General features: G+C 47.6%; 1 protein-coding gene across 3 annotated transcripts in view; it reads left to right on the top strand.

Annotated features, from left to right (window-relative positions):
* The window catches only part of sbf1 (SET binding factor 1), a 163,625-nt gene that overhangs the window by 116,817 nt on the left and 32,739 nt on the right, over positions 1 to 14,069 (top strand). For all 3 annotated transcript variants that reach the window (XM_070897292.1, XM_070897293.1, XM_070897294.1), the window contains exons 13-25: positions 78 to 176; positions 647 to 851; positions 1,388 to 1,500; positions 2,154 to 2,303; positions 2,939 to 3,007; positions 3,539 to 3,697; positions 4,433 to 4,692; positions 5,120 to 5,292; positions 6,341 to 6,414; positions 6,686 to 6,881; positions 7,250 to 7,377; positions 8,364 to 8,539; positions 13,764 to 13,900. In XM_070897292.1, the coding sequence (XP_070753393.1) occupies positions 78 to 176; positions 647 to 851; positions 1,388 to 1,500; positions 2,154 to 2,303; positions 2,939 to 3,007; positions 3,539 to 3,697; positions 4,433 to 4,692; positions 5,120 to 5,292; positions 6,341 to 6,414; positions 6,686 to 6,881; positions 7,250 to 7,377; positions 8,364 to 8,539; positions 13,764 to 13,900 (1,939 nt within the window). The remainder of the gene's footprint in view (positions 1 to 77; positions 177 to 646; positions 852 to 1,387; positions 1,501 to 2,153; positions 2,304 to 2,938; positions 3,008 to 3,538; positions 3,698 to 4,432; positions 4,693 to 5,119; positions 5,293 to 6,340; positions 6,415 to 6,685; positions 6,882 to 7,249; positions 7,378 to 8,363; positions 8,540 to 13,763; positions 13,901 to 14,069) is intronic.

Below are 14,069 nucleotides of genomic sequence, written 5' to 3' on the forward strand. Positions count from 1 at the left end.
CTGCGCTTGTATCTGATGTTGGATTCAGACTGTGATGAATGGTGATGACAGTAAATGTCTCCTGTTTGTGTTTACAGTTGGTTGCGAATGAAATCGAGAGAATACGATTGGATGAGGGAAACCCGCAGCGCGTTCTGAGACACGTGAAGGAAATATCCGAACAGCTTCACAGGAACGTACGTCCCCAATTAGAAATCGCTAGCTTCGATAACAGCTACTCAGCATGTGATCTCTAACATGTAGCCATGGGAGAGGATCTAGAGAGCTTACTTGATTGCATTCGATCATTTCAGTGTTTAGCTGTGAGCTTTTGGCTTGCTCAGATATGGACTTTGTAATTTAAAGTCGGGATTTCATTGGTATTTTTTGGGTGTTGTGAAGGAAGTTTAGTTTATCCTTTTAGCTGTAGGACTATTTATCCATTGACGCACGCACTAAGAGCTTGACAAAGAAGCTTCATTTGCAGATTTTTGTGTTTCTAAGTAAATGGGGAGCTGTGGAATACAGCAGCCTGCACATTTTCTTTTTTGTTTTGGCTTTCGTGTGTGAGATTCAGAGTACGTGTGAGCCTGGAGTACCTGTAATAAGTATGAGTGCTGCCAGCTGAGGAATCCTCAGGTCATCATTTCATCTCTCCTTCGAACAGGAGAACCCTTACCCAGCAGTCGCAATGCACAAAATACAGAAACCAACCGAGGGCTCGCACCTGCGGTTGCAGCACAACACCTTCCCTCACCTGGATGAGGGCACAGTGCAGTGGATCATCGACCAGGCAACTGCCAAACTGAAGAATGTTCCGCCTGCGGTTAAAGCCGAGATGAAATGCATGGTGCCCATGGGACCTCCAAGCGGTGAGTGTGCTCGGGAGCTTGGCTAGTGCTGGCCCACTGCTGTTCTTGGCGACTGTATACAGATGATTTGGGCACAGGGAGCATGATACTGACATTATCTGATGGCACAAAGGGAGAGGTTTAGCAAACCACGAGGGGACTGTGAAAGATTGAGGACACAGGTTAGCAGAATGGGCAGGCAGAGGTAGTCCAATGTGGATAATGAAAGCTAATACATTTTGGGAGGAAGAACAAGGAATGGGAGGATACACCCAATGGAGAGGCATTGCAAGGTGTGAATGAACAGGGAGACCTGGGGATTAAAATACTGACTACCCTGCAAGTGAGAGTGTAGATAGATAAAGCCATAAAATGGGAAATGGGGCTGGAGGAGCTGTGAGAGGGTTTGGGGGGGGGGGGGGGGTGAGGGCGGGGGAGAGGGGATGGGGAGGGTGGTCGAGGAGCGAGAGAGCAACGGAAGGGGCAAAAGGGCGGGGGAATGCTGGTAGAAGCTCAGTTGACTGAGCGGTTCCTTAAAGATTTTTTCTTTTCTATAGCTGCCATCATCGATCGAAATGGTATTGTCCTCACCAACAGTGCTCGAAGGTTAGAGGTCGTCAGGAATTGCATTGCCTACATATTTGAGAACAAAATGTTAGAAGCCAAAAAGGTAGATTTATATTCTGTTATCTAATTGTGCTTCACCCTGTCCAATAATTAACCACGTTGTGGTGTCTAATGATTCTTAGCTGCTGCTGGGCTTGGCACTCATACAGAACACTGCCCCTCATTTGCACCGTTTACAAGAAAATGCGTGATCTCATGCATATAGAGACACTGGAACAACTGGTGAAGCCAATGGGGAAATGTCTCACTTGGGCATGACAAGATTGGTGGCTGAAGTATATTAATGGGACAGTGTAGAGGGAGCTTTACTCTGTATCTAACCCGTGCTGTACCTGCCCTGGGAATATTTGATGGGACAGTGTAGAGGGAGTTTTACTCTGTATTGAATCCGTGCTGTACCTGTCCTTGGAGTGTTTGATGGGACAGTGTAGAGGCAGCTTTACTCTGTATCGAATCCGTGCTGTACCTGCCCTGGGAGTAATTGATGGAGCAGTGTAGAGGGAGCTTTACTTTGTATCTAACCTGTGCTGTTGCGAGGGTGAAAATGTGTAAGTGAGGCTCTGAGAAAAGCTCACTCTGCAATGTCTTGGAGAGGCAGCTTTGCCTCTAGCTGGGAACAGTTGTTTAAAGTGCAGGTGTTCTTTATGAATGATGAATTTTTATCGGAATATTTATGAATCTGTTGTCTCTGTACAGCTGCTACCTGCCATGTTAAGAGCACTGAAGGGACGTGCTGCTCGACAGTGCCTCACCCAGGAGCTGAATTCACACGTTCTGCAAAATAGAGCTGTCCTCGACCACCAGCAGTTCGACTACATTGTCCGGATGATGAACTGTGCACTGCAGGTATTGTGGTGACCAATCTTCTTCACAAACAGCTGCATGTAGCTGATCCTTGACTTTCTCCCTTCCTCTTCCTCCCCTTCCTCTTCCAGGTCAGACAAATTTGGATCAGTGTTCACCTTGTGTTGTTTTATAAATGAATTAACGTTATACAAACAAAAGCACTCTTTTGCCCTGTCATAGAATCATACAGCACAGAAGGAGACCATTTGACCCAACGTGTCTATGCCAGCTCTCTAAAAGAACTTTCCAATAAGTCCCACTGCCGTTTTCCTTCTCCATAGCTCTGTAAATGTGTGCTTTTCAAGTATTTATCCAAGTTGCTATTGAATCTGCTTCCACAACCCTTTCAGGCAGTACATTCTCTCACCCCGTCCCTCATTTCCTCTGCCTCCCTCTTGCACCACCACCTCTCCTCCACCCCCATTGCAAACCCACCACCTTGAGCAGGTCACAGACTCGGTGGGGGAGAAGGGTCACAGACCAGGAAAGTGGGGGGGGGGGGAATCACAGGCGCTGCGGGGGAGGGACGGGTCACGGACGCGGCAGGACGGATCGCGGGGGCGGGGGTTCACAGACTCCGCACGGTTAGTACTGCAAAGGTACAGTAACTTGAATTAAGTTTTTTATTTTTACAGGATTGCACACCATTGGATGAACATATCGTTGCTGCGGCTCTACTCCCACTGGTTACAGCCTTCTGCAGAGTAAGTATACCCTCAGAAACGTACAGAACGACCACGCGCGCACACAGGCCAGCGCAGAGTGACCTGTACACAAACACAGGACAGCACGGGGAGACCTGTACACAAACACAGGACAGCACGGGGAGACCTGTACACAAACACAGGACAGCACGGGGAGACCTGTACACAAACACAGGACAGCACGGGGAGACCTGTACACAAACACAGGACAGCACGGGGAGACCTGTACACAAACACAGGACAGCACGGGGAGACCTGTACACAAACACAGGACAGCACGGGGAGACCTGTACACAAACACAGGACAGCACGGGGAGGTCTATTCCGATCTGTTGGTAGTAATTTATAGTTCCATTTATATTTGCTGCCAGAAAACAAAGTATGCAATAGTTTATCTGTTTTACTCCATTAAAGGTGCTGTGTTAATGCAAGTTGTTTGTTGGTGTTAACTGTGCATTTAACAATTGTATTGATCGGAACACTGACCCGATAATTACACACAGACTTTAACCAGATCTTCACTATTTGCAGAAGCTGGGCTCCGGTGTCACACAATTCGCTTACAGCTGTGTACAGGAGCACCTGGTGTGGACCAACCTCCAGTTCTGGGAGGCCATGTTTTACACCGATGTACAGAACCATATCCGAGCATTGTACTTGGAAATCGATGGTGATGATTTCTCAGAAACTGTAAGTAATGGGGGGGGAGTCCCTGATGATCACGGAGTGGGGAGGGGTGGAGTCCCTGATGATCACGGAGTGGAGGGTGGTCACGGAGTGGCGGGGAGTCCCTGATGATCACGGAGTGGGGGGGGAGCCCCCGATGATCACAGAGCGGGGGGTGGTCCCCAAGGGACACTTAAGTGTCGGGAGTTCCCTCATGGACACTGGGGGCGGGGGGGATCCCAATCGTCCCTGGGGGGTGGTGGGGGGGGGGGCGGTCCCAGATGGTCACTACGTCCGGCCAGAGAATCGCTGATCACCACAATCTGATTTACGCTCACTGAGACCGTTTCACTGACCGCTGGAGCCTAACCAGGGCTTTGATGGACTTTACGTTATCCCCTTGATTCTGTGCTCTGACCCTCTTCTTAAAACTTGTCTTTATGCAGCTTTAATCAATAGTTCCTTGGCCAAATACCGGGCTTCATGTTATTCATGTTCAGCTCACTGACAGAGAGAAGTCACTCACAGCCAAACCCCACCCTGTGCTCACGGACAGCCAAACCCCAGCCCGTGCTGGCGGTCACTGAAACCCCAGCCCGTGCTGGCGGTCATTCACAGACTGTGAAACCCCAGACACAAGAGGAAGGATGTTAACAACAAGGAAAGAGCTGTGTAGTTGTATAAATGTGTAGTATGTTCGGGCGGTGAAAAATTGCACAGACTGTTGCTGTGAGCATTCAGCCTTTTGTGTTTCTGAAGGGTTGTGTTGACATCGAGAAGCAGCAGAGATCAGCACTGGAAGTGGCAGCAGAACAGTTACGCATGTGGCCAACCCACAGCAAAGAGAAGCAGCAAGAACTGATTGATAAAGAGGAGAGCACAGTGTACAGTCAAGCCATTCACTACGGCAATCGTCTCACCTACCTTCTCCTGCCACTCGACACGAGCAAGAATCGGCTGCTTCGCTCTACAGCCATTGGAGACATGGAGAGTGTCAGCAACAGCTTTGTAACAAACAGGTCAGGACCACAGTCACTCACTTTATCAATGTTTCTTGGTGGTCACTCAAACACAGTGAAACTCCAGCCTGTGCTAGTGGTCACTCGGAGCGACAGAAACCCCAGCCTGTGCTAATGGTCAGTTAGAGACAGAGAAACCCCAGCCTGTGTTAACGGTCACTCACAGAGAGACACTGAAAGCCCAACCTGTGATCGTAGAGTGTGAAAATAATAGTCTCAGAAGACAGTGAAAGACTATTGAAGCACTTTGTGCAGTTCAGAGGGAATTGCCTGAAGTATTCTGCGCCAGATTTACCAACTGGTCTATCATCTGTGTGGGTTACATTAGCTTGTGTTGGGTGATCCTGTTTTCTAACTGTAATTGCTGGTCTGTGATGCTGTTGTGGGATTCCACGCTCTGCCCTGATTGACCCCCTCCGTCCTACAGTATTGCAGGCAGTGTGGCCGAGAGTTACGATACTGAAAGTGGGTTTGAGGATGCGGAGACTTCTGATGTGGCAAACTCGGTGGTTCGATTCATCAACAGATTTGTGGATAAAGTGTGCACAGAGAGTGGTGTCAGTAATGACCACTTGAAAGCACTTCACGCCAATTTACCAGGTAAGCTGACATTTCCTGTCTGGGCCAATCCACAGCCTCCCTGTGGAGAGGGCTCAGGACCATGGGTGCTGCTTGGCTGTCTAAATACAGTCACTAATGTTCCCACTTTATCCAGAACTAAACTGTCCCTGTCCCTGTCCCTGTCCACTGATGGAGCTTCCCCGTCCAGCAATAAACTGTTTGGGACAGGGTAGAGGGAACTTTAGTCTATATCTAACCCGTGCTGTACCTGTCCTGGGAGTGTTTGATGGGACAGCGTAGAGGGAGCTTTAGTCTGTATCTAACCTGTGCTGTATCTGCCCTGGGAGTGTTTGATGGGACAGCGTAGAGGGAGCTTTAGTCTGTATCTAACCCGTGCTGTACCTGCCCTGGGAGTGTTTGATGGGACAGTGTAGAGGGAGCTTTAGTCTGTATCTAACCCGTGCTGTACCTGCCCTGGGAGTGTTTGATGGGACAGCGTAGAGGGAGCTTTAGTCTGTATCTAACCCGTGCTGTACCTGCCCTGGGAGTGTTTGATGGGACAGCGTAGAGGGAGCTTTAGTCTGTATCTAACCTGTGCTGTACCTGCCCTGGGAGTGTTTGATGGGACAGTGTAGAGGGAGCTTTCGTCTGTATCTAACCCGTACTGTACTTTTGTCCAGTTTATTGCTGGACGGAGAAGCTCCATCGGTGGACAGGGACAGTTTCGATCTGGATAAAGTGGGAACGTTAGTGACTGTATTTAGTGTTTGATGGGACAGTGCAGAGGGGCATTTTCGCAACCAGCTATCTAACTTATTCTTAAATGTTGACTTGGTCTCTGCTTTTATCAGTATCTCTGGTTGTGCATTTCACAGACTCGCAACCCTCAGTGTACAAATAAAATAGTTTGTCCTGCTCTCTGTCCTAAATCTGATACCTGTATCCGTATCGCTTTGTTCCAGACCCCTCAACCAGTGGAATCAGTCTCTCTTTATCTGCCTCATTCCACCCCTCGATCTAATGTGCTGAATGATTGTTCTTGACTTCAGTTTTTATGTTCCAATGTATTTTTATGTTTATTCTGCAGACATTGTGCAGATGCACATCGAGACGTTGGATGCTGTTCATCGAGAAAGCAAGTGCCTGCCCCCCATTCAGAAGGTGAGCTGCTTGTCCCTCCATACAACTGTGCCAGTCATTACAGGTTCTACTATTGGCAACGTTCGTACCAAGTAATCCTCACTGAAATATTACAGATCAAAATTGAGGAGAAATTCATAATATTTCTATAGATGATGTGCCTTGAGATCCTGTAGAATTGAGTATCGAGGGTGGAACTGAGGGGTTTAGAGGTAGCTCCTTTGTATGTCACAAATTTAATTTCTTTTTGTTAATGATTCCTTTTCTCTCTCTCACTTGGTTCTGTCTTCAGCCGAAACTTCTACGCCCCACTCTGCTGATTGGGGAGGAGCTGATAATGGAAGGGCTGCGCGTATTCCTGATGCCTGATGGACGAGAGGAATCAGTGGGAGGTTCCCAGGGAGGCCCCCGCATCCTCCCAGCAGAGGGTGCCATTTTTGTCACCAGCTACCGCATCATCTTCAAAGGTGCACCCACTGAAACACTAGGTAAGGAATCGGAGACATACCTGACACTGCTCATCATGTATGAGGGTTGCAGTCTGGAATCTAATCAAGGGGTTCAGGAAGTTAATATATAGAATAACGGATACCAAGAGTGAGTAACAGGCTGGTATCTCAAGGGGTTTGGGTTAATATAAGTGGTGCTTATATTTCTGGATCATTGTAACGGATCCCTGTATTTCTGGATTAGGGTAAGGGGTGCCTGTATTTCCAGATTAGTGTAAGAGGTGTCTGGATTAGGGTAAGGGGTGTCTATTTCTGGATTAGGGAAAAGTATGCCTGTTTTTCTGTATTCGTGTGAGGAAGCCCTGTATTTCTGGAGTAGTGTTAATCTTCTCTTTCCATGTTGTCAGCTGGGGAGCAGACTGTGATTCGGTCGTTCCCTGTCGCCTCTTTCACCAAAGAGAAGAAGATTAGCCTGCATTCGCGCACAGACCAGGATGTCCAGGACTGGCTCCAATTGCGTTCCTCCACTTTTCAGGTAAGAGTCACAGAAACCATTGGACAGCACTCATTGACCTCTTATCCTGAAGAGTCTGCTTTACAATCGTTAGTGTCCATAAACTGGGAGGTCTGGCTACACATGTATTGTATCACAAGGTATTCATGGATAAGGAAGGCCATTCAGACCATCTTCATCCATCCAGAACGACCCTAAAGTCCCCACATTTGTCACATCTAAGTGTTTCTTAAAGGATTCAGGATTTCCATTCTCTGCTGGGGGTCCATTCCATGTGTTGAGCACTGTGAATAAAATCTTTAATATTTGTCCTTTACTGATTTGATCCTTTGGCCCCTTGTTCTACTCTCAATTTAATTTAAGCAATCTCCCTTCTCGCCTCTTCACCATACTTTCCATATTCCTAATGATTTCCTTCCGTATTGTTTTCCCTCATTTTATCTGGCATCTCCATTTGAAGTTTGTTTGGCTTTAATCTATTTGTCCATTGAACTCTTTCTCAATGAGCCCCCTCAAGAGATAAACCTCATAGCTTGTGTCCAGATTGGGTAGGGGCGGGTGAGCCAATCATTTGCCCCCATGTCTCAATGGTGTGTGCTGCAAGGAGATGCGATTAAGTGAGAAAATTAACAGGAAAAAGTCTTGTATTTAGAAAACTTGCCAAAACAGCTGGCTCCCTCCCAGCATTCCACGGTATACACTGAACCACGTCAGCGAGGTTCATATTATTTCTAGAAAAACCCCTCAGCAGGGGTTACCACACACCCTCCAGGTGTTGTCTCTCATTCCAGACAAAATAAATCCCAAGACCAGGCTCATCACGTGCTCTACATCTCCTGACACCCAGTCAGACCCCTGGCAACAGGTTCCCTGCCTGTGCTGGCTTGTGAGGGTGAATGGTGTGTAACATGTTGAGAGAAACACTGCGACTCCTGCCCTGCAGCAAAGTATAGGTGCGTGGTTCCACTCAGACTTGGAGCCCAATGTTGCTTTTTGCTTCCCAACAGTTGATGAAGATTGCATTTGATGATGAGGTGGCATCTGAGATGGTGGAAATATTTCGGAAGAACATCCACAAGCTGAGATACCCACAGCACGTGCACAGCACCTTTGCATTCACTGTAGGCCAGTCGCCTAAACTAGTCCTGGAGCCCAAGCAGAAGGAGAAGAACCCATCGCTGAGGTGAGCCTGGGAGGTGTGTGGGTACACTTACAGACACAGATAGCAAGGCAGCTTTCAATAGTGGGGATATGGTCCTGCCGATTATGCTTCGGTGCGGTGTGCCACCAGGTCTTAACCTCCTCTGATTTCAGATGTTGGCACCTGGAGATCGATGAGCTCATCACCTGCTCGACATCCCCTGACACCCAGTCAGACCCCTGGCAACAGGGTCCCTGCCTGTGCTGGCTGGTGAGGGTAAATGGTGCATAACATGTCGAGAGAAACACCGCGACTCCTGCCCTGCAGCAAAGTATAGGTGTATCGTTCCACTCAGACTTGAGCCCAATAATTTAATGTGCATGATACTTTTATCAATTTCTTTTTATTCCCCCCCTATCCTCAAGGAACTGACTGCTTGCTGGGGCTCCGTTCTTATAGCTGCCTTTTTGCTGTTGTGTCTCACCCAAATACACATTCTTTAGCCTTGAGTCCAAGCAGTGAGTGTTGGGGACATCACTTTCAAACGTTCTCACTAAGCTTTGCAGCCGCTGCAGGTCATGCGCAGACCGCTCACTGGCCTTTACATGGAAGAAACCCCGCAATTGTATGGGCCGTGCAGACACTTAAAGGGACTGCACACAGGAAGGAAAAAAAGAGGGTACATTGATCACAACTGAGCCTGGTGTCTGCACACTCACAAACATGCTCTCTATCTGCCCTGTCCCGTTTCCCATTCCATCTCACACCTCTGTCTCCCCCGCCCTCTGTCTGCGCACCCCCCCCCCCCCCCCCGCCCTCTGTCTGCCCCCGCCCCCTCTGTACATTTACCAGGGGTGTGCTCCTCAGGCCTTCACTATACACTCTTTCCCCCCCCCCCCCCCCCGATTGGTGTGCTTTCAATTTAAGGCTGACTTCTGATAGATTACTAAGCTGTAAAGCGTGTTCCATCTCTCTCTCTCTCTCTCTCTCTCTCTCTCTCTCTCTCTCTCTCTCTCTCTCTCTCTCTCTCTCTCTCTCTCTCTCATGCACGCACACGCACACCTTTTGATCCCTTAAGCCGTAAGAGCCATATCTAACTCCCTCTTGAATATATCTAATGAACTGGCCTCAATATCTTTCTGCAGTAGAGAATTCCACAGGTTCACCACTCTCTGAGTGAAGAAGTTTCTCCTCATCTCAGTCCTAAATGGCTTACCCCTTATCCTTAGACTGTGACCCCTGGTTCTGAACTCCCCCAGTATCGGGAACATTCTTCCTGCTTCTAACCTGTCTAATCTCGTCAGAATTTTATGTTTCTATGAGATCCCGTCTCATTCTAAACTCCAGTGAATATAGGCCCAGTCGATTCAGTCTCTCCTCATATGTCATTCCTGCCATCCCAGGAATCAGTCTGGTGAACCTTTGCTGCACTCCCTCGATAGCAAGAACGTCCTTCCTCAGATTAGGAGACCAAAACTGAACACACTCTTCAAGGTGTAGCCTCACCAAGGCCCTGTACAACTGCAGTAAGACCTCCCTGCTCCTATACTCAAATCTCCTAGCTATGAAGGCCAACATGCCATTTGCCGCCTTCACCGCCTGCTGTACCTGCATGCCAACTTTCAATGACTGATGTACCATGACATCCCCTTTTCCTAATCTGTCGCCATTCAGATAATATGTTTCACTGAGGCATATGAAAGCATGGGTCTTACGCTTAACATCTGTAAGACAAAAGTCCTCCACCAGCCTGTCACCGCCGCACAGCACTGCCCTCCAATCATCAAGATCCTGGATAACGTGGACCATTTCCCATATCTCGGGAGCCTCTTATCAACAAAGGCAGACATTGATGCGGAGATTCAGCATTGTCTCCAGTGCACCATCGCAGCCTTCGGCCGTCTGAGGAAAAGAGTGTTTGAAGTCCAGGCCCTCAAATCTACCACCAAACTCATGGTCTACAGATCTGTAGTAATACCCACCGTCCTGTATGGATCTGAGGCATGGACGATGTATAGAAGGCACCTCAAGTCGCTGGAGATATATCACCAACCATGTCTCTGCAAGATCCTGCAAATCCCCTGGGAGGACAGGCACACCAACATCATTGTCCTCAACCAGGCTAACATCCCCAGTATTGAAGCACTGACCACACTCGATCAGCTTCGCTGGGCAGGCCACATGCCAGACATGAGACTCCTTCATGATAAACGAGCCAAAGGAAGACCGGAAACGTTAGAAGGACACTCTCAAAGCCTCCCTGGTAAAGTGCGACATCGCCACTGACACCTGGGAGACCCTGGCCGCAGACCCCCCGAGGTGGCGAAAGTCCATCCGGGAGGGCGTTGAGCTCTTCGAGAGCATGAAGAGGCCAAGCGCAGGCAGCGGAAGGAGTGCGTGGCAAACCAGCTCCACCGACAGCTTCCCTCGACTAATGTCTGTCCCACCTGTAACGGGGTCTGTGACTCTCGTATCAGACTATTCAGCCATCAAAGAACTCACTTTGGGAGTGGAAGCAAATTCTCCTCAATTCCGAGGGACTGCCTATGATGATGATGATAACGAATATTCTGCCTTCCTGTTTTTGCCGCCAAAGTGGATAGCCTCAGATTTATCCACATTATACTGCATTTGCCCACTCACCTAACCTGTCCAAGTCACCCTGCAGCCTCTTAGCATCCTCCTCACAGCTCACACCGCCACCCAGCTTAGTGTCATCTGCAAATTTGGAGATATTACAATTAATTCCTTCATCTAAATCATTGATGTATATTGTAAATAGCTGAGGTCCCAGCACTGAACCCTGCGGCACCCCACTAGTCACTGCCTGCCATTCTGAAAAGGACCCATTTATCCCGACTCTCTGCTTCCTGTCTGCCAACCAGTTCTCTATCCATGTCAAAACATTGCCCCCAATACCATGTGCTTTAATTTTGTACACTAATCTCTTGTGTGGGACCTTGTCAAAAGCCTTTTCAAAGTCCAAATACACCACATCCACTGGTTCTCCCTTGTCCACTCTACTAGTTACATCCACAAAAAATTCTAAAAGATTTGTCCAGCATGATTTCCCTTTCATAAATCCATGCTGACTTGGACTGATCCTGTCACTGCTTTCCAAATACGCTGCTATTTCATCTTTAAGAATCGATTCCAACATTTTCCCCACTACTGATGTCAGGCTAACCGGTCTATAATTCCCTGTTTTCTCTCTCCCTCCTTTTTTAAAAAGTGGGGTTACATTAGCTACCCTCCAGTCCATAGAAACTGATCCAGAGTCGATAGACTGTTGGAAAATGATCACCAATGCATCCACACTTTCTCAAGCCACTTCCTTAAGTACTCTGGGATGCAGACTATCAGGCCCTGGGGATTTATCGGCCTTCAATCCCATCAATTTCCCTAACACAATTTCCTGACTAATAATGATTTCCTTCAGTTCCTCCTCCTCGCTAGACCCTCGGTCCCCTAGTATTTCCGGAAGGTTATTTGTGTCTTCCTTCGTACCAAAGTATTTGTTCAATTGGTCTGCCATTTCTTTGTTCCCCATTATAAATTCACCTGATTCTGACTGCAAGGGACCTACTAATCTTTTTCTCTTCACATATCTATAGAAACTTTTTCAGTCAGTTTTTATGTTCCCAGCAAGCTTCCTCTCGTACTCTATTTTCCCCCTCCTAATTAAACCCTTTGTCCTCCTCTGCTGAATTCTAACTTTCTCCCAGTCCTCAGGTTTGCTGCTTTTTCTGGCCAATTTATATGCCTCTTCCTTGGATTTAACACTATTCCTAATTTCCCTTGTTAGCCAAGGTTGAGCCACCTTCCCCATTTTATTTTTACTCCAGACAGGGATGTACAATTGTTGAAGTTCATCCATGTGATCTTTAAATGTCTGCCATTGCCTATCCACCATCAACCCTTTAAGTATCATTTGCCAGTCTGTTCTAGCCACTTCATGTCTCATACCATCGAAGTTGCCTTTCCTTAAGTTCAGGACCCTAGTCTCTGAATTAACTGTGTCACTCTCCATCTTAATGAAGAATTCTACTATATTATGGTCACTCTTCCCCAAGGGACCTCGCACAACAAGATTGCTAATTAGTCCTTTCTCATTACACATCACCCAGTCTAGGATGGCCTGCCCTCTAATTGATTCCTTGACATATTGGTCTGGAAAACCATCCCTAATACACTCCAGGAAATCCTCCTCCACCGTATTGCTATCAGTTTGGTTAGTCAATCTATATGTAGATTAAAGTCGCCCATGATAACTGCTGTAACTTTATTGCACACATTCCTAATTTCTTGTTTGATGCCCTCCCCAACATCACTACTACTGTTTGGTGGTCTGTACACAACTCCCACTAGCATTTTCTGCCCTTTGGTATTCCGCAGCTTTACCCATACAGATTCCACATCATCCAAGCTAATGTCCTTCCTTACTATTGCGTTAATTTCCTCTTTAACCATCAACTCTACCCCACCTCCTTTTCCTTTTTGTCTATCCTTCCTGAATGTTGAATACCCCTGGATGTTGAGTTCCCAGCCTTGGTCACCCTGGAGCCATGTCTCCGTAATCCCAATTATATCATATTCGTTAATAGCTGCATGCTTAAGGAAGGATATATAAGTACTTGCTGCCTTAACGAAGGATATACAGGTACTTGCTGCCTTAAGAAAGGATATACAGGTACTTGCATTGGAGGCTGTTCAGAGAAGGTTCACTAGGTTGATTCTGGCGATGATGGGTTGAGTAGGTTGGGCCTAGACACATTGAAGTTCATAAGAATGAGAGGTGATCTTATCGAAACATGCAAGATAATGAGGGGGCTCGACAAGGTGGATGCAGAGAGGATATTTCCACTCATAGGGAAACTAAAACTAAGGGACATAGTCTCAGAATAAGGGGCCGCCCATTTAAAACTGAGATGAGGAGGAATTTCTTCTGAGGGTTGTAAATCTATGGAATATGCCCCAGAGAGCTGTGGAAGGCTGGGTCATTGAATATATTTAAGGCGGAGATAGACAGATTTTTGAGCGATAAGGGAATAAAGGGTTATGGGTAGCGGGCAGGGAAGTGGAGCTGAGTCCATGATCAGATCAGCCATGATCTTATTGAATGGCGGAGCAGGCTCGAGGGGCCAAATGGCCTACTCCTATTTCTTATGTTCTTATCAATGAATTCCCAAACAATAATCATATATCAATAATCAGTAGGAATCAGTCCCTTTTGAATCACAACTTCTTTCAATTTTAATCTGTTCAGAACCATGTCCAAGACTATCATGAAGAATGCGAAGAAGACAATCGGGCGGCAGTACGTTACCAGGAAGAAGTACACCCCCCCGACCTGGGACCAGCGAGCCGCTCCCGCGCATGGTGACCACCAAGACCAAATCTCCGGTATGTATTCAGTCTGTGCCGGGTAACCAGGGACTGTCGGTCTGTGCCACGTAACCGGGGATTGTCCGTCTGTGCCAGCTAACCGGGGATTGTCAGTCTGTGCCATGTAACCGGGGATTGTCAGTCTGTGCCGGCTAACCGGGGATTGTCAGTCTGTGCCGGCTAACCG

The sequence above is a fragment of the Pristiophorus japonicus genome, chromosome 13 (assembly GCF_044704955.1).
Source record: "Pristiophorus japonicus isolate sPriJap1 chromosome 13, sPriJap1.hap1, whole genome shotgun sequence".
NCBI classification, from domain to species: Eukaryota; Metazoa; Chordata; class Chondrichthyes; family Pristiophoridae; genus Pristiophorus; species Pristiophorus japonicus.